The 21,521-nt window shown below is 40.8% G+C and overlaps 1 protein-coding gene across 3 annotated transcripts; it reads left to right on the forward strand.

Annotated features, from left to right (window-relative positions):
* Positions 1-545: 545 nt before the first annotated feature.
* On the forward strand, positions 546-21,408 carry eif2ak1 (eukaryotic translation initiation factor 2-alpha kinase 1). 3 transcript variants are annotated; one of them, XM_014209024.3, is made up of 15 exons: positions 549-913; positions 10,063-10,230; positions 10,444-10,580; positions 10,701-10,744; positions 11,028-11,127; positions 11,223-11,303; positions 11,438-11,534; positions 11,652-11,700; positions 11,788-12,157; positions 16,390-16,486; positions 16,622-16,728; positions 18,797-18,917; positions 19,492-19,571; positions 20,267-20,500; positions 20,772-21,408. In XM_014209024.3, the coding sequence occupies exons 1-15, from the start codon at positions 754-756 to the stop codon at positions 20,895-20,897; spliced, it is 1,971 nt and encodes a 656-aa protein (XP_014064499.3). In that variant the 5' UTR covers positions 549-753; the 3' UTR covers positions 20,898-21,408. The 3 variants fall into 3 exon arrangements, with proteins under 3 accessions (XP_045580323.2, XP_014064499.3, XP_014064506.3); XM_014209031.3 differs by lacking the exon at positions 549-913 and adding an exon at positions 9,637-9,804; XM_045724367.2 differs by lacking the exons at positions 20,267-20,500; positions 20,772-21,408 and adding an exon at positions 19,750-20,258 and having other exon boundaries at positions 546-913.
* Positions 21,409-21,521: the final 113 nt, after the last annotated feature.

Here is a 21,521-nt window from a genome sequence, read left to right on the forward strand (position 1 = left end):
GTCTGTCAGTCAGTGATGGGCTACGATGACGATACATTATCAACATGGTATATATACACAAGACAATAACATTTACACATTTATTTTTATTGACACCATAAATCAGATAGAATACGCATTTTAGAGATGGGCTCAAACGAAAAAGTACTGACTTTTTCAATGATTCACCCCAGAGTCATATATTTAGTCTATATTGTATTGCCTCTGGTTCACCCTATGTAAAAATAAAAAATATCTCAAGGTTGTAATTGTATGTCACCAATAAATATTTGTAGCGTTTCATCGTCATCATTTGCAAGGATCACATGATAAGGAACGAAATGAGATGAGATGCTACAGGGACTATCTGACGTGTCCAACAAAATAATAAAACGAACAAGACCGAGTTAAATGTATTGTATAAGTGGATAGAGTTACTAAATGTGATACAATCTCATCAATATATGATGATACAAATGAAGTCAGACTTAATTCGCAAGCTTCTCACAGTGGACGTGAAATTATTCAACTGAATTTATGTTCAGCTCATGGTGTTTTAAGACAAGACTTCACTCCCTTCGTGTGTGTTGTGCGGCAATGCTGCCACTAGCCCTAGTATGGGACTCTTCTGGCGAGTTTTTGACGTGATTGTTTTAGATTAACGTCTACCTTAACTAGTTATGATTAATGCAGAATGGAAAATATTAACGCCTAAGTATTCTAAAAGTTAGGTCATATTTAATAGGTTAACAAGCTGAATCTTCCTAAATCGCCATGTTTAGCTCTCTGAACGGGCAACGAGGGGTAAGTCCAAGTAGCAGCAGCGTGATCAACTCCTTGATTCACCGAAATCTAACCACCACCACAACCGGACATGAGTGCAGTGTGTTTAATTTGACCACCAGTGAAGATGACGATGAGGTTATATTTGACAGTAAGTTGACAGACACCAGACATTTGTACAATTATGTTCATGCTAACTAGCTAGGCAGAATTGAGAAATCATGTGTGGGGCTGTGGGCGCAGTCGTCCTGTCAGCAAACCTCTCTGGACAGTTTTGGGGGCTGCTTTTGAACCACACCACCATCACATCACCATGGGGCTGATAGATAGCTACTACATCACAGCGGTGGCTACATCCCTCCTCAAATTTTTGACAAGTAACTAATTTAGCTATGACCAATCAGCTAAGTGAGAGATTCTTCTAGAATGTTGTTTATAGCCATGTCTTTCCTTTACTCCTATTGGTTGGTTGGCTTCATGACCATTTCTGCAGCCCTAAAAAGATAACCTTCTTCTGAGTCATAACCCTCTAGTGATGCAACCAGGTGCTAAAGGAGCTCCTTAAACTTGATCCTAAAAAAACATCTGGGTCAGACGGTTTAGACCCTTTCTTCTTTATAATCGCCAAGCCTATCTCTGACCTTTTTAACCTGTCTCTCCTCTCTGGGGAGGTTCCCATTGCTTGGAAGGCAGCCACGGTTCATCCTTTATTTAAAGGGGGAGATCAAGCTGATCCTAGCTGTTATAGGCCTATTTCTATTTTGCCCTATTTATCAAAAGTGTTGGAAAAACTTGTCAATAATCAACTGACTGGCTTTCTTGATGTCTATAGTATTCTCTCTGGTATGCAATCTGGTTTCCGCTCAGGTTATGGATGTGTCACTGCAACCTTAAAGGTCCTCAATAATGTCACCATTGCCCTTGATTCTAAGCAATGTTGTGCTGCTATTTGTATTGACTTGGCCAAAGCTTTTGATACGGTAGACTATTCCATTCTTGTGGGCCGGCTAAGGAGCATTGGTGTCTCTGAGGGGTCTTTGGCCTGGTTTGCTAACTACCTCGCTCAAAGAGTGCAGTGTATAAAGTCAGAAAATCAGCTGCCTCAGCCACTGCCTGTCACCAAGGGACTACCCCAAGGCTCGATCCTAGGCCCCACACGCTTCTCAATTTACATCAACAACATAGCTCAGGCAGGTGGAAGCTCTCTCATTCATTTATATACAGATGATAGTCTTATACTCAGCTGGCCCTTTTCCGGATGTTGTGTTAAACGCTCTACAACAAAGCTTTCTTAGTGTCCAACAAGCTTCCTCTGCCCTTAACCGTGTTCTGAACACCTCCAAAACAAAGGTCATGTGGTTTGGTAAGAAGAATGCCCCTCTCCCCACAGGTGTGATTACTACCTCAGAGGGTTTAAAGCTTGAGGTAGTCACCTCATACATGTACTTGGGAGTATGGCTAGACGTTACACTGTCTTTCTCTCAGCACAAATCAAAGCTGCAGGCTAAAGTTGAAACCAAGTCTAGATTTCTCTATCGTAATCGCTCCTCTTTCACCCCAGCTGCCAAACTAACCCTGATTCAGATGATCGTCCTACCCATGCTAGATTACGGAGACGTAATTTATAGATCGGCAGGAAAGGGTGCTCTCGAGCGGCTAGATGTTGTTTACCATTCGGCCATCAGATTTGCCACCAATGCTCCTTATAGGACACATCACTGCACTCTATACTCTTCTGTAAACTGGTCATCTCTGTATACCCATCGCAAGACCCACTGGTTGATGCTTATTTATAAAAGCCTCTTAGGCCTCACTCCCCCCTATCTGAGATACCTGCTGCAGCCCTCATTCTCCACATACAACACCCGTTCTGCCAGTCACATTCTGTTAAAGGTCCCCAAAGCACACACATCCCTGGGTTGGTCGTCTTTTCAATTCACTGCTGCTAGCGACTGGAACGTGATGCAACAAACACTCTAACTGGACAGTTTTATCTCATTCTCTTCATTCAAAGACCCAATCATGGACACTCTTACTGACAGTTGTGGCTGCTTTGCGTGATGTATTGTTGTCTCTACCTTCTTGCCCTTTGTGCTGTTGTCTCTGCCCAATAATGTTTGTATCAAATCAGATTTTATTTGTCACATGCAGATGTTAACGCGAGTGTAGCGAAATACTTTTCCCTTTGGTTCCGACTTATCATATATACATATGCTATGACTAATGTAAGGTATGTAAACACTATTAAAGTGGCATTATTTAAAGTGGCATTGTTTAAAGTGACTAGTGATCATTTGTTAAAGTGGCCAGTGATTGGGTCTCCATATAGGTAGCAGCCTCTCTGACACAACACTCCGAGTGTCCTCACCTCCTCCCTGTAGGCTGTCTCGTTGTTGCTGGTAATCAAGCCCACTACTGTTGTGTCATCTGCAAACGTGATGATTGAGTTGGAGGCGTGCATGGCCACGCAGTCGTGGGTGAACAGGTTGTACAGTAGGGGGCTGAGCACGCACCCTTGTGGGGTGTTGAGGGTCAGCGAGGTGGAGATGTTGTTTCCTACCTTCACCACCCGGTGGCGGCCTGTCAGAAAGTCCAGGACCCAATTGCACAGGGCGGGGTTGAGGCCCAGGGCCTTCAGCTTGATGATGAGCTTAGAGGGTACTATGGTGTTGAATGCTGAGCTGTAGTCAATGAATAGCATTCTTACATAGGTATTCCTCTTGTCCAGATGGGATAGGGCAGTGTGCAGTGTCATGGCGATTGCATCGTCTGTGGACCTGTTAGGGCGGTATGTAAACTGAAGAGAGTCTTGGGTGGCCGGTAAGGTGGAGGTAATATGATACTTGACTAGTCTCTCAAAGCACTTCATGATGACAGAAGTGAGTGCTACGGGGCGGTAGTCATTTAGTTAATTTATCTTTGCCTTCTTGGGTACAGGAACAATGGTGGCCATCTTGAAGCATGTGGGGACAACAGACTGGGTTAGGGAGCGACTGAATATGTCCGTAAACACACCAGCTAGCTGGTCTGCGCATGCTCTGAGGACACGGCTAGGGATGCTGTCTGGGCCAGCAGCCTTGCGAGGTTTAACACGTTTAAATGTTTTACTCACATTGGCCACGGAGAAGGAGGGGGGGGGGCGCATTTCTTGCTAGCGGGCGGCGATGGTGGCACTGTATTATCCTCAAAGCAGGCAAAGAAGGTGTTTAGTTTGTCTGGAAGCGGGATGTGTGTGATGTGGCTGGTTCTTTTTGTAGTCCGTGATTTCCTGTAGACCCTGCCACATACGTCTCGTGTCTGAGCCTTTGAATTGCGACTCCACTTTGTCCCTGTACTGACATTTCGCTTGTTTGATTGCCTTGCGGAGAGAATAACTACACTGTTTATATTCAGCCATATTCCCAGACCTATTTCCATGGTTAAATGTGGTTTTTCACGCTTTCAGTTTTGAGCGAATGCTGCCATCCATCCACAGTTTCTAGTTAGGGTAGGTTTTAATAGTCACAGTGGGTACAACATCTCCAATGCACTTCCTTATAAATTCACTCACAGAGCCAGCGAATAGGTCAATGTTATTCTGTGAGGCTTACCGGAACATATCCCAGTCCGCGTGATCAAAACAATCTTGAAGCATGGATTCCGATTGGTCAGACCAGCGTTGAATGGTTCTAGTCACTGGACATCCTGTTTGAGTTTCTGCCTATTGTGGCAGACCTGGGGGTTTGGTCAAGACGTTTACACAGATCAGACACGGACAGAGTAGGATTAGCTCGGTTTCAAGGGTGTTTATTTAAATAATAAATCAAAAGAAAAGGATAGGTCTCCCCCATGAGACCCTGTCTGGGATACCGTCTTCTGGGCTCCGGGTCTTGCTGTATCCTGTCGGGCACAAAAACTGAACTCCCTCCTTTTAGCTCGGGCACCGTCTCCAACTATACGGAAGTCACCTTTCTTCCCCCAGTCCCTCTCCTTGTGTGCTGCCCTTCTGGCAGCTTTATGGGACTCGTACAGCTGGTGAGCAATAAGCCCTTGATTACCCACAAACCACAATCAGCCTCGACGAGTCTCCCCCTGGTGGTTGACCTGCTGTACGCCACACTATACATTAAGATGGTTGGAGCAAGATGGCATCGTGGTCGGATTTGCTGAAGGGTCGGTGGGGGAGGGCTTTGTATGCATCGCAAAAGTTAGAGTAGCAGTGGTCGAGTGTATTACCCCTGCGCGTAGTGTAATCAATATGCTGATAGAATTTAGGAATCCTTGTTCTCAAATTTGATTTCTTAAAATACCCAGCTACAATAAATTCAGCCTCAGGATTAGAGGTCGACAGATTATGATTTTTCAACACCGATACCGATTATTGGAGGACCAAAACAAAGCCGATACCGATTAATCAGCCGATTTTAAAATATATATTTAAAAAAAAAAAACGTTGTTTTATTTATTTATTTGTAATAATGACAATTACAACAATACTGAATGAACACTTTTAACTTAATACATAAATACTATCAATTTAGCCTCAAATAAATAATGAAACATGTTCAATTTGGTTTAAATAATGCAAAAACAAAGTGTTGGAGAAGAAAGTAAAAGTGCAATATGTGCCATGTAAAAAAGCTAACGTTTAAGTTCCTTGCTCAGAACATATGAAAGCTGGTGGTTCCTTTTAACATGAGTCTTCAATATTCCCAGGTAAGAAGTTTTAGGTTGTAGTTATTATAGGAATTATAGGACTATTTCTCTCTATACAATTTGTATTTCATATACCTTTGACTATTGGATGTTCTTATAGGCACTTTAGTATTGCCGGTGTAACAGTATAGCTTCCGTCCCTCTCCTTGCTCCTACCTGGGCTCGAACCAGGAACACATCGACAACAGCCACCCTCGAAGCAGCGTTACCCATGCAGAGCAAGGGGAACAAACACTCCCAAGTCTCAGAGCGAGTGACGTTTGAAACGATATTAGCACGCACCAGGCTAACTAGCTAGCCATTTTACATCGGTTACACCAGCCTAATCTCGGGGCTTGAAGTCATAAACAGCGCAATGCTTGAAGAATTGCGAAGAGCTGCTGGGAAAACGCACGAATGTGCTGTTTGAATTAATGCTTACGAGCCTGCTGCTGCCTACCATCGCTCAGTCAGACTGCTCTATCAAATATCAAATCAGACTTAATTATAACATAATAACACACAGAAATACGAGCCTTAGGTCATTAATATGGTGGAATCCGGAAACTATCATTTCGAAAACGAAATGTTTATTATTTCAGTGAAATACGGTACCATTACGTATTTTATCTAACGGGTGGCATCCCTAAGTCTAAATGTTCCTGTTACATTGCACAACCTTCAGTGTTCCCCCGTTAACCCCCGTTCCTAGGCCGTCATTGAAAATAAGAACGTGTTCTTAATCTGACTTGCCTAGTTAAATAAAAATATATAAATAAAATAAAAATCGGCAAATCGGTGGCCAAAAATACAGATTGTTATGAAAACTTGAAATCGGTGTCTGCATGAGGGGAATGTACACAGCTGTGACGATAACTGACGAGAATTCTCTTGGAAGGTAATATGGCCGGCATTTGATTGTGAGGAATTCTAGGTCGGGTGAGCAGAAGGACCTGAGTTCCTGTATGTTGTTATGATTACACCATGAGTCGTTAATCATGAAGCATACACCCCCGCCTTTCCTCTTCCCACAGAGGTGTTTATCTCTGTCGGTGCGGTGCATGGAGAAGCCCGGTGACTGAACCGATTCCGACAACATAACCCGAGAGCCATTTTTCCGTGAAACAGAGAATGTTACTATCTCTGATGTCTCTCTGGAAGGCAACCCTTGCTCGAATTTCGTCTACCTTGTTGTCAAGAGACTAGACATTGGCGAGTAGTATACTCGGGAGCGGTGGGCTGCCCCTTCTGCGGCACCGTTGTCTTGGGTCGGCTTCTGGGATTAGATCCATTAACCTGGGTGATGGTCCAAACAGAGGATCCGCTTCGGGAAAGTCGTATTCCTGGTCGTAATGTTGGTAAGTTGACGTCACACTTATATTCAATAGTTTTTCCCGGCTGTATGTAATAAGGCTTAATATTTCCTGGGGTAACAATGTAAGAAATAATTCATTAAAAAAATAAAAATACTGCATAGTTTCCTAAGGACTCAAAGTGAGGTGACCATCTCTGTCGGCGCCATCTTGTTGGACAAGATACCTTGTTTTGTGCTGCGACCATGTTGTGCTGCTGCTGTGTTGTTTCTACCATGTTGTTGTCATGTTGTGTTGCTACCATGCTGTGTTGTCATGTGTTGCTGCCATGCTATGTTGTCTTAGTTCTCTCTTTATGTAGTGTTGTTGTCTCTCTTGCCGTGATGTGTGTGTGTTGTCCTATTTTTATTGAATTTATTTATATTTTTACTCTCAGCCCCCGTCCCCGCAGGAGGCCTTTTTGGTAGGCCGTCATTGTGAATAAGAATTTGCTCTTAACTGACTTGCCTACTTAAATAAAGGTTAAGGTTAAAAATTAAAAAACAGTGGACATGTTTCCCATTACAGTTCAGTACTAGATACTGATGGCAGACAGTCAATTCAACATCAAGGATATGACATACAGTACCAGTCAAAAGTTAGGACACACCTAATCATTCAAGGGTTTTTCTTTATTTTTACTATTTTCTACATTGTAGAATACTAGTGAAGACATCAAAACTATGAAATAACACAGATGGAATCATGTAGTAACCAAACAAGTGTTGCTGCATCAGATGACCTGGCCTCCACAAATCACCCGACCTCATCCCAATTGAGATGGTTTGGGATGAGTTGGACCGCAGAGTGAAAGAAAAGCAGCCAACAAGTGCTCAACATTTGTGGGAACTCCTTCAAGACTGTTGGAAAAGCATTACAGGTGGAGCTGGATGAGAGAATACCAAGAGTGTGCAAAGCTGTCATCAAGGCAAAGGGTGGCAAATCTCATAAAATATATTTTGATTTGTTTAACACTTCTGGTTACTACATGATTCCCTATGTGTTATTTCATAGTTTGATGTCTTCGCTATTACACTGCGTGCACAATAATTAGGCAAATTGTATTCCTCGGGATGAATTTTATTGTTGAACAAACAATGCTCTCAGTCAATCCAAAATGTTATTGAACCTCAAACCTGAATGTTTAACAAAGGAAAAGTGAGTTTTGTCTTTCTCAGGGAAATATATGTGTGCACAATTATTAGGCAACTATTAGTGCACAATTATTAGGCAACTAAATTACAAAAATAATTTCTCTCAACTCACTTGTTTATTCTCAATTTTTAGAGTAAGTGTAACAGATAAGTAACACAAAATGACAATTATATAACATTTTTGGCCTTTCAAAGATATTCAGTGACCAATATAGAGACCTTTATTTTCAATAACTGCCATGAGCCTTCCATCCATGGAGTCTCAGTTTCTTGATCTGTTCACGATCAAATTTCGCTGAAGCAGCAACCACAGCCTCCCAAATGCTGTTCAAAAAGGTGTATTGTCTTCCATCACTGTAAATCTCACGTTTGAGAAGGGCCCACAAGTTCTCAATAGGATTTAAGTCAGGTGAGGAAGGGGGCCAGGTCATTATTTAGGCATCTTTGAGGCCCTTGCTGGCTAGCCAAGCAGTGGAGTACTTGGATGCATTTGATGGAGCATTATCCTGCATAAAGATCATGGCCTTCTAGAATGCTGAGGACTTCTTCCTGTACCACTGTTTGACGAAAGAATCTTCCAGAAACTGGCAGTAGGTTTGGGAGTTGAGTTTCAGTCCATCTTCAACCCGAAAAGGTCCAACTACCTCATCCTCAATGATAGCAGCCCATACCAGTACCCCTCCTTCACCTTGCTGGCACCTGACTCAGTGGTGCCCTGTGTCCATTACTGATTCCGCCACGGGCCCATCCATTTGGTCCATCAAGAGTCACTTTCATTTCATCTGTCCATAAAACCTTTGAAAAATCTTTCTTTGCCCAATCTTGACGATTCAACTTGTGAATCTTATTCAGTGGTGGTCTTGTTTCAGTCTTCTTGACCTTGGCCATGTCTCTGAGCACTTGACACCTTGTACTTCTGAACACTCCAGGTAGGTTGCAGTTCTGGAATACAGTGGCACTGGAGGATAATGGGTTCCTGGTAGTTTGACGTTTAATTCTTCTCAAGTCTTTTGCAGTTAATTTGCGCCTTTTCTTCCCCATGCGTTTTTTTTGCACCCCAGTTGACTATTCGCAACAAAACGTTTGAATGTCCGGTGGTCACACCTCAATAGTTTAGCTATTTAAAGAGTGTCGCATCCGTCTGAAAGGCATTTTACATTTTTGGTTCTTCAGTGTCAGTTAAATTTCTTTTTTGGCCCATTTTACCTGAGGTAATGAGGCTGCCTAATAATTATGCACACCTTGATATAAGGTGTTATTCACTTTCGCCACACCCTCCCTCATTACACAAATACATATCACCTGAAAATGATTCAATCCAATAAGCATTCAAGTTTATATGGTTTGGAGTTCGAAAATGTGAATAGAAACAATGATACGATCAGAATACTCACTTTCCTAATAATTGTGCATGCAGTGTATTCTACAATGTAGAAAATAGTCAAATAAAGAAAAACCCTTGAATGAGTAGGTGTTCTAAAACTTGACTGGTACTGTACATAAACTGTTGCCAAATCCAATGAGTACAGTATAAACCAACAGTCAGCATACACAAATATGAGAGTACATTACATACTGTTTTTGGCATGTTTCTCACACCACTTCTTCCCTTATATTTTCCTCCATGTTAGCGACCTTGGGTGGAGGGACCTGTGTGTACTGTTGTAGACAGATAAGCCTTACCACTGAGCACACCCCAGCATGCATAAACATGATGGGCTGGCTGACTTTGAAGTGGTTAGGTTAATCTTGCATTAGTGTTGAAGCTTTTCATATTGAGCTAATATCACACATACCGTTAGACAAAATGGACCTAGGGGAGAAAGAAATTGCAGCGTTAATTGCCAAAGTTATTGCCGAAGGTAAGATACATTTTCTCTTTCAACTGTTAACTATAAATCTTATTTTCTTCATAAAGCGGTACTAAAGTAATCACACACGTTGGTGATTATTTGTTATGCAATGTTGGCTGTCTGGCTACAGGAAGTTTTGGAGGGGACTGTTCGCCATTGAGACACACAACTTAGCTTTTTTCCATTTATTACATAATCGATAATCTTGTTACAAACACGTACCACTCACTTCTGTCCTTTTTCTCATTCTCCTCTATGTAAACACAGCGTCCGACTCCGATAACAACTGTGAGGTTCTGATAACTGGCAAGCAGTACCTGTCCATCCAGGAGTTTGCCTCAGCCATCCCCAACCACCTTCTGCTTGGGTCCCTGCTGGAACACCTGTGCTTTGTCTACGAGAGCGACCCGACCCGCTCACGTATGCTGTTCAAAGGTAAAGAGGATCAGCTAAACTCTTTCTCGGTCAATAGAACATTAACATTCTCTGGTTGTTGTGTAGAGGGAGGTTAGGAAATGATTATTTTAAAACATCACTGACTTCTGTAAAAATGATTTTTTGTGTGAAAAATCATAGAAGAAAAAAAGAGAACTTGTGAACAACAAACACTACAGTGAATAACTTCCTGTTCTTTGCCGTCCTCTACAGTCATTGGTCAGCGTTTAGCAGCGATGAACCTCCTCTCCCCATTGGCCATCAGTGATGAGTTCAGCACAGTCAGACTCCAACACAACAGAGCATTCATTGAACTACTGGATGCTGCCAGCACCTCTCTGTTCCCACAGGTAACACTTGATGTGGCCATTTAGTGATAATGTAATGCGGGACATGCATGGTCAAGTTTCTTGTTTATCATTGATGTTCATTCACTGACCATTTATTTTATTTTTTTCCTGACATTTCAGGGTCAAAGATTATGTAATACAGACAGCCAGAGCCTTACACTAAGGTAAGATTAGTACAGAAAAAAAATGGCACTTGTCTTTTGCTACAAGCGTTGACTTTGCCGACAAATACTTTGTGGAGGGAAAATGTACTTGATACGATTGTGATATGTTGTTGTCTCACCTAGCTATCTTAAGATTAATGCACTAATTGTAAGTTGCTCTGGATAAGAGCGTCTGCTAAATGACTAAAATGTAAAAATAAATGAAATGTACTGCTGTGTACGTTGCGTTGTGAGAGGATCTTGAGGATCTGTCTCTTTGCTTATTATCCTCCTCTCACCGTAGACCAACAGAGGGTCTGTTCCAGGCACAGACATCTCGCTACCTCAGCGAGTTTGAAGAGCTCTCTAGACTTGGAAAAGGATCCTATGGCAAAGTCTTTAAGGTACTGTCTAGTCAAAATAAAAATGATACCAATGCATTAATATAACCTACAGAGGAATAATTTCTCCCTCTTCGTTTTGGTCATGTGCTTTCCAGGTAACAAACAAGCTGGATGGCCAGAAGTATGCTGTGAAGAAAATTCTCATCAAGAATGTTTCACGGGAAGACTGCATGAAGGTATGTTATATACACACAATTCATTTAAAATGTATTGAGTTTTAATGATCCAAAAATGCAGTATACTTCAGTGCAGTATTCGATAACGGGCACAACTGAGTTTGTCATTGAGTATTTTCCGGTCTTTGTTTCAGGTTCTCAGAGAAGTGAAAGTGTTATCCAGTCTTCAGCACGTCAATGTAGTGGGCTACCACACTGCCTGGATGGAGCATGTCGCACCTGCTTTTATCAGTGACTTCCGTTACTTCTCTCCTCTGACGTGTTTGAAATTCAAATGATTTAATTTATTCATAGCTAACCTCTCATTATTGTTGTTTTTTCATTTACATTTGAATTTCTCTATTTCAGACCCTGCATCAACACTCCCAGCACCGGAAACGCCTGCGCTGCCAGAACGGTACCATTATTATCTCATATAACTGAATTACAAGACCAGTTGTGATTGAATATCATATTAGATTCTGAAACGTGTATTTTCTCACAGCACTGAGGAGAGTACCGGCAGTAGCAACAGCTCCTCAATAGTCTTTGAGAGCTCAGATCACTCGAAGGAGCCAGTGGCCATTGCAAAAGTACCAGAGATCCTCCGGGTGAAAGCCCTGGCCCCTAAAGAGAAGAGCACGCAGGCGGTGTGTCCTAAAACCATGCGCCACACCCATGTCTCAGAGAACTTTGTCCCCTGTGTGTTCCTGGGACGGCGTGGCCTGACACCGGACGGTTGCCCTGTGGTCAGCTGGGATGGCTCGGCCCTGTCAGAGGAGGCCTCAGGAACCAGGAACAGGATGGAGCCGAACAACAACTCCTACATCGATGTGGGGAGCGAGGAATGGGACACGAAATGCCCCACCAAGGAGGTATTGATACTGTGTAACCTGTATAATGTTGCACAGTAGGGCCTCTTATCCTGTTGTTTTAACACAATCCTCTAACCTTCCAACTCTGACATCTACAAATGTCCCCTGTATATACACTACCACTCAAAAGTTTTAGAACACCTACTCATTCAAGGGTTTTTCTTTATTTTTACTATTTTCTACATTGCAGAATAATAGTGAAGACATCAAAACTATGAAATAACACATAGGGAATCATGTAGTAACCAAAAAAGTGTTAAACAAATCAAAATATATTTTATATTTGAGATTCTTCAAAGTAGCCACCCTTTGCCTTTATGAAAGCTTTGCACACTCTTGGCATTCTCTCAATCAGTTTCAACAGGTAATGCTTTTCCAACAGTGTTGAAGGACTTCCCACATATGCTGAGCATAACATATCACTCTGCGGTCCGACTCATCCCAAACCATCTCAATTGGGTTGAGGTTGGGGGATTGTGGAGGGCAGGTCATCTGATGCAGCACTCCATCACTCTCCTTCTTGGTCAAATAGCCCTTACACAGCTTGGAGGTGTTTTGGGTTGTTGTCCTGATGAAAAACAAATGATAGTCCCACTAAGCCGAAACCAGATGGGATGGCGTATCGCTGAAGAATTCTGTGGTAGCCATGCTGGTTAAGTGTGCCTTGAGTTCTAAATAAATTACAGACAGTGTCACCAGAAAAGCACCACCACCCCTCCTCCTACATGCTTTATGGTGGAAAATACACATGCGGAGATCATCCGCTCACCCACCCTGCGTCTCAAGAACCAAAAATCTCAAATTTGGACTCATCAGACCAAAGGACAAATTTCTACCAGTCTGTCCATTGCTCGTGTTTCTTGGCCCAAGCAAGTCTTCTTCTTCTTATTGGTGTCCTTTAGTAGTGTTTTTTAGAGGTCGACCGATTCATCGGAATGGCTGATTTAATTAGGGCCGATTTCAAGTTTTCATAACAATCGGCATTTTTGGCCACCAATTTGCCGATATTTTTAATTTTGTAAATTTTTTTATAAACCTTTTATTTAACTAGGCAAGTCAGTTAAAGAACACATTCTTATTTTCAATGACTGCCTAGGAACGGTGGGTTAACTGCCTTGTTCAGGGGCAGAACAACAGATTTTTACCTTGTCAGCTTGGGGATGCAACCTTACGTTAACTAGCCCAACGCTCTAACCACCTGCTTTACGTTGCCAAGGTAAGTTGCTAGCTAGCATTAAACTTATCTTATAAAAAAACAATCAATCATAAACACTAGTTAACTACACATGGTTGATGATATTACTAGTTTATCTAGCCTGTCCTGCTTTGCATATAATCGATGTGATGCGCATTCGCGAAAAAGGACTGTCTTTGCTCCGACATGTACCTAACCATAAACATCAATGTCTTTCTTAAAATCAATACACAAGTATATATTTTTAAACCTGCATATTTAGTTAATATTGCCTGCTAACATGAATTTCTTTTAACTAGGGAAAATGTGTCACTTCTCTTGCAAACAGAGTCAGGGTATATGCAGCAGTTTGTGCCGCCTGGCTTGTTGCGAACTGTGAAGACTATTTCTTCCTAACAAAGATAGCAGACTTTGCCAAACGGGGATGATTTAACAAAAGCGCATTTGCGAAAAAAAGCACAATCGTTGCACGACTGTACCTAACCATAAACATCAATGCCTTTCTTAAAATCAATACACAGAAGTATATATTTTTAAACCTGCATATTTAGCTAAAAGAAATCCAGGTTAGCAGGCAATATTAACCAGGTGAAATTGTGTCAGTTCTCTTGCGTTCGTTGCACGCAGAATGAGGGTATACAGAATCTGGCTCGTTGCGAACTAATTTGCCAGAATTTTACGGAACTATGAAATAACATTGTAGGTTGTGCGATGTAACAGGAATATTTAGACTTATGGATGCCACCCGTTAGATAAAATACGGAACGGTTCCATATGTCACTGAAAGAATAATGTTTTCGAGATGATAGTTTCCGGATTTTACCATATTAATGACCTAAGGTTTATTATATTATAGTTAAGTCTATGATTTGATATTTGATTGAGCGGTGGTAGGCAGCAGCAGGCTCGTAATAGTCAAAGGTATATGGTTTAGAGAGAGATAGTCGACGCGTCATAATTCCTGTAATAACTTGCGGCTGAACTTGAAAGGGGTTCCTTCGTTATTTTACCATTCATGTCTTCCATAGAGAATGTCTTGATCTACTTCAAATAAGGTCTGTGTTTTGTGCTTAAACCGCCTCTGCGTTTTGATACCCGTGTAAATCTCACTAGGTAACGTTTGTCAACATGTTTTCATAAATCCACTCTACAAAAAAAATTATCTTCGCTTATATTGATCAGAGTTATATCCTATGGATATCTACACAGTTATAAAATTGGCAAGGTGGTGTAAGCCTAAACCAAACACAGACCTTATTTTAAGTTAATCTAAAAATATCCTATGGAATAAATGAAGGAACCGCTTTTCAGATTTTGCTAGAAGGTGTCATGGGAATTATGACTCGCACTTGGTAGTCAATTCTTACCATGCCCATTATTAAAATAGGATTTCCTGCATATAGAAATTACAGTTTTTGTTTTCAGCATTCATCACAGGTAACTTAAACTCTATTTTTATTATTCAAACAGTTGAGAGTATTTGTCTCCTAAGCAGACTCTTCAGTATCGTTGTCACTTCAGAGCTGTGTGTGTGTGTGTGTGTGTGTGTGTGTGTGTGTGTGTGTGTGTGTGTGTGTGTGTGTGTGTGTGTGTGTGTGTGTGTGTGTGTGTGTGTGTGTGTGTATACATACATACATATACATGCATATAAAAAAAAACATAATAATAAAATCGGACGATTAATCGGTACCGGCTTTTTGGGTCCTCCAATAATCGATATCGGCGTTGAAAAATCATAATCGTTCGACCTCGTGTTTTTTTGTTGTTGCAGCAATTCGACCATGAAGTCCTGATTCACACAGTCTCCTCTGAACAGTTGATGTTGAGATGTGTCTGTTACTTGAACTCTGAAGCATTTATTTGGGCTGCAATTTCTGAGGCTGGTAACCCTAATGAACTTATCCTCTGCAGCAGAGGTAACTTTGGGTCTTCCATTCTTGTGAGAGCCAGTTTCATCATAGCGCTTGATGGTTTTTGCGACTGCACTTTCTTGAAATGTTCCATATTGACTGACCTTCATGTCTTAAACTGTCGTTTCTCTTTGCTTATTTGAGCTGTTCTTGCACATTTACGTCATTTAGCAGACGCTCTTATCCAGAGCGACTTACAAATTGGTGCATTCACCTTATGATATCCAGTGGAACAACCACTTTACAATAGTACATCTATATCTTTTTTTGGGGGGGGGGTAGAAGGATTACTTTATCCTATCCCATGTATTCCTTAAAGAGGTAGGGTTTCAGGTGTCTCCGGAAGGTGGTGATTGACTCCGCTGTCCTGGCGTCGTGAGGGAGCTTGTTCCACCATTGGGGTGCCAGAGCAGCGAACAGTTTTGACTGTGCTTCCGCAGAGGTAGGGAGGCGAGCAGGCCAGAGGTGGATGAACGCAGTGCCCTTCTTTGGGTGTAGGGACTGATCAGAGCCTGAAGGTACGGAGGTGCCGTTCCCCTCACAGCTCCGTAGGCAAGCACCATGGTCTTGTAGCAGATGCGAGCTTCAACTGGAAGCCAGTGGAGTGTGCGGAGGAGCGGGGTGACGTGCGAGAACTTGGGAAGGTTGAACATAATATGGACTTGGTCTTTTACCAAATAGGGCTATTTTCTGTATACCAACCCTACCTTATCACAACTCAACTGATTGGCTCAAACGCATTAAGAAGGAAAGAAATTCCACAAATTAACTTTTAACAAGGCACACCTGTTAATTTAAATGCATTCCAGGTGACTATCTCATGAAGCTGGTTGAGAGAATGCCAAGAGTGTGCAAAGCTGTCATTAAGGCAAAGGGTGGCTATTTGAAGAATCTGAAATGTAGAATATTTTTTTATTTGTTTAACACTTTTTTTGGTTACTATGTGATTCCATATGTGTTATTTCATAGTTTTGTTGTCTTCACTATTATTCTACAATGTAGGAAATAATAAAATTAAAGAAAAACCCTTGAATGAGTAGGTGTTCTAAAACTTTTGACTGGTAGTATATAGATTCTCTTTTTGTCAAACTCTGATTTTACTGGACACTATTTTATGGCTACCTCAGGTGCAGTTCCACCTCATGCTGTATATTCAGATGCAGTTGTGTGAACGTTCACTCAAAGACTGGATCTCAGAGAGAACCACCGAACACATCTCACAAAGTGAGCATATATAACTTGCACAATAAGATGCACCCCTTTGTTCCTTTCACTCTTCATTCAACATTATCAATGTTTTGATTATGTTTATATTATGCAGAATTTGTTAATGAGTATGTTTTGGCTTTTGTTTTATAGATCCTTACGGGTCTGTGGACACGAAACAAACCCTTAGCATTCTACATAAAATACTTGAAGGAGTGGAATACATTCACTCTAGAAGTATCATGCACAGAGATCTGAAGGTATGTTCTTTACAAGTGTATATTATTTAATTTCACAAGAATAGAAGTGCACCATCAAATGGTGTGGTGGCTAATTTCTGCATTACCAAATGAGGAGAGTTAAACTTCACACACCCGTCAGAGTTATACTTAAACTACATCTTTAATAATTAAGAGCTTTTGCAAAAGCACTTTGACTTTCAATGATGCGCTATCTCTAATGAACCATTGAAAAGTGACTACAGAAAAGTACAAATATCTTTTATTGCCAAGATACACGCCTTTCAACGTACATGACGAACCACAGATATATAGAATGGGTCACAAGGTTAAGTTTTGTATGAAAGATATCTATAAAACATAGCAGGCAGCAACTGCTGTGTCAACAGTTTATTGTATAGACCAGTGTCTGGTCCTCCTACTCCAAACTGGAACTGTCTCTCCCTGGTACGGTATAGAACAGAACCATTAGCTCATGTTCTCTGGAATGCTCTTTAGGCGTTATTATCAAAATACATCGTAAATCTCCTCTGTCAGTGCTATCTCATAGAGGCCCATCCTCAGTAAAACACACACACAACACACACATATGTAGACAATGTTCCATTCTGTCCTCTTCCCTTTCTGATATTCTGCATAGCACCAGGGACATGTAAAAGACAAGTCTGACCTCTCCCCTCTCTGGGCCCAAAGTGACTGAGCCCCAGCTAAGGGAAAAGTGCAACTGAAAGACATCAGAGTCAAAAGGGAACATTCTAATGACAAGTATCTCACATAAGCATATTATGCTAATAAAACATCTTAATTATCTATGTTACCCAACTAATTCTGATTCATCCGCCACACAGTAGCCTCGGAACAGCCAATTCCAGCGCTGTACTCTGTCAGTGCTGATGCTGTTTCTGAAGAATTGGCAAGTTTGGAAACGTCACCATTCTTCATCGCTGGTGACGTCGATATTGATTAGATATTGGTGACGATCCGTATGTTCTATTAAACTTAGGCCTATCCTACCTGAGCTATATTATGTTAATAATAATAACTTGATTTGTAAAGTGCTTTTTAAACATGATGCATCATTTCTGCAGATGATATTTAAAACTTTTTGAGGGGCCAAATAAAGGGTCTGATACCCGCGGTCAGGGTATCAGACCCTGTGACTGATAACACACTGGCAGATATTTAGGCTAGAAAAATGACAAACATGTTTTTAAACACTTACCTGTCTTTTGAAGTGTAGAAAAAAACAGTACAGTATTTCCAAATCTGAACAGGTTCGTTGACAGGGTGAGATTTTAAAAATGTGATAATACTAGACATCTCCTTTAACTATTGCTTCATTAATTTTAAACTGCATATCATCAAATTTGAGTTGCACCCCCTTTTGCCCTTAGAAAAGCCTAAATTCATCAGGGCATGGACTCTAAAAGTTGTCGAAAGCGTTCCACATGGGGTTTGGCCCATGTTGACTCCAATGCTTCCCACAGTTGTGTCAAGTTGGCTGAATGTCCTTTGGGTAGTGGACCTTTCTTGATACACTTGGGAAACTGTTGCACTTCTTGACACACTCAAACCGGTGTGCCTGGCACCTGCTACCACATCCCGTTCAAAGGCACTTGAATCTTTTGTCTTGCCCATTCACCCTCTGAATGGTACAAATACACAATCCATGTCTCAATTCTCTCAAGCAAGGCTTAAAAAAATCCTTCTTTAACCTTTCCCCTCCCCTTCATCTACACTGATTGAAGTGGATTTAACAGGTGACATCAATAAGGGATCATAGCTTTCAACTGAATTAGTTTGGTCAGTCTGTCATGGAAAGAGCATGTGTTCCTAATGTTTTGTACACTCCGTGTATAATTAGGGGTTAAGGCATGGTTTGTTACTAATATCACCCATTTGAAATGACATTTTAAAAAAGTTGAACAATTACCTAAAGCATTAATGTGGACTAGTGGTAATGACAAAATAGAATTGTGCATTTTAGAGTAGAATCCTTCTTTTAGAATCTCCTATAGCATTATGACCTCACACTCACCATAAAAATATATGTAAATGTTTTACATTTTGTATGCTTTTTGTTTTATAGCCCAGGAATATTTTCCTGCATGGACTTGACTGCCATGTGAGGATTGGAGACTTTGGACTGGCTTGCAGGGATATAATAATAGATGACGATGCAAAGCCAACCTCCACCTCACAGAACACCGGTGAGAAACGGATTTAATAAATTTTTCTAATGTGTCTATCACCACAAGCTCAGTGGTTGTAACAGTTGTTACTATGTATGTATGTATATATATATATGTATATATATATGTGTATATATATATATGTATGTATATATGTGTATATATATGTATGTGTATATATATGTATGTGTATATATATATGTATGTGTATATATATATATGTGTATATATGTGTATATATATATATGTGTATATATGTGTATATATGTATATATATGTATATGTATATGTATATATATGTATATGTATATATATATGTATATGTATATATATATGTATATGTATATATATAAGCTCTTTATATATATATATATAATTATATTTATATATTTATATATATATATATATATATATACACGTGTGTGTGTGTGTAAACATTCAACATCTCAAATATAGTGTATCAAAGTGGACACGTGTAGGTATTGGTGTAATTCCTGAAATCGCCAGTAGATGGGGCTATGGCTCTGTGCATCCAAATCCCTTTCGGTTCTGGTACTGTGTATTTTTGACACTGCTTGTAATCTTTCTGCAGGTTCCTCACACACCACTGGAGTGGGGACATTTGTTTATGCTGCACCTGAACAACTGGAGGGCTCCCACTATGATTCAAAGGTAAATCATCTCCATCATTTCAGAAATATTTGACACACCAAAGTTACTTGGCACAATTAGTGTGTTTTCTACATAAAACAAACATATATAGAATTATTATAAGGATAATATTACATTTGTATTTATAAACCAATTGATACACAGTAAATCAATATATAAAACATATTTACACATCAAGGACAACAACCACCCGAGCCACTGCCTGTTCACCCCGCTATCATCCAGAAGGTGAGGTCAGTACAGGTGCATCAAAGCTGGGACCGAGAGACTGAAAAACAGCTTTTATCTTAAGGCCATCAGACTGTTAAATAGCCATCACTAACACATAGAGGCTGCTGCCTACATACATAGACTTGAAATCACTGGCCACTAATAAATGGAACACTAGTCACTTTAATAATGTTTACATATCTTGCATTACTCATCTCATATGTATATACTGTATCCTATACTATTCTACTGTATCTTATTCTATGCCGCTCTGCCATTGCTCGTCCATATATTTATATATTCTTAATTCCATTAATTTACTTTGATTTGTGTGTTGGGTATATGTTGTGTAATTGTTAGATATTACTGCACTTTCAGAGCAAGAAGCACAAGCATTTTGCTACACATTTTGCAATAACATCTGCTAAACATGTGTATGTGACTGATTTGATTTGGATCACTATGCCTTTTCTTCTGGCCTGCAGTCAGACATGTACAGTATAGGAGTGATGGCCCTGGAGCTGTTCCAGCCCTTTGGGACAGAGATGGAGCGCGTGCGTACACTAGGAGACCTCCGTGAGGGGAAGGTCCCAGACTCCTTCTCCCAGTGCTGGCCTCTACTGGCCAAGTACATCACACTGCTGACCAGCAGAGACCCCTCTCTACGACCCAGCGCCACACAGCTGCTGCAGAGCGAGCTGTTCAGCAGCAAAGACATGGTATGAACAGGCTGGCTGGCAATGAGACTACCATTTTGATATATGTGCTTGATGTACTTGTTGAATTTCAGCTTGCCATATTTACGCTGCTATTGATCAAGTTCAAACAGACATGAGCCAAATGCTGGTAGCATTGCTTGGCTATAAATATTTGACCTAGGTCACTTTGACACTGCAACCAGGTTCAAACTACTAAAAGTAAATATCAGGAGAAGAGTGTTAAACATTTATCACAGATCAAACATCTCCAATGGGCCTCTTCTCTTTCTAGGTTATCCATGGCTTGCAGAGAAGGGTTGAAGAGCAGGAAGAGGAGATAGTTCGACTCAGGAGACAGATCAGTCAGCTACAGACTCAGAGCACGCAACAAGCATCCCATCCAACCGACAAGACCTGACGTCAACCACCTCTGCCCATCTTCAAACCTAATATATTCAAACCCTTTACCATACCACATGAATAATTTGGTGCAAATAAGAGCATTTATTGTATTAAATACGGAGCATTGTATTAGTCTAGTTGAAGTCCAAATGATTTAACCCATTGGGTTTTTCTGTAGTTAGCCTATACCGGGCGGCTCACTGAGTGTCATGTCGGAGGCAAGCGCTCAACCACCGGTGAATTTTAAATCTCGAGCCGCTCTTTAGAACGTAGTTAGCCTAGCAGCTAGCTAGCCGTGTTTCCCATAGATAAACCTGTGAATGCTAAAATGGTTCGGCGTTAAAGTCTCAGGTTTATCAAGGAACAATACATAAACACCACATGTATTGTTTTACCACCGAAAAGGCCAGCTACCCTTTACCGTACCACATGAATAATTTGGTGCAAATGGTTGAATGTGTGTGTGGATGTAACAGTGTGCCATTATTTAACGTTTTAAAACGGTACAATAAATCTTATTTAATTTACTCATCTGTCTCTTTGCAGACTGAATATGTTTTATCTGGTCAAGATTAATTTACATAATTTGTGGTTGAGACTAATATACTCATATGATGAAGGTAATCAAGCCAACAAGGCT

The sequence above is a fragment of the Salmo salar genome, chromosome 01, assembly GCF_965601325.2.
Source record: "Salmo salar chromosome 01, fSalSal1, whole genome shotgun sequence".
Lineage (NCBI taxonomy): Eukaryota > Metazoa > Chordata > Actinopteri > Salmoniformes > Salmonidae > Salmo > Salmo salar.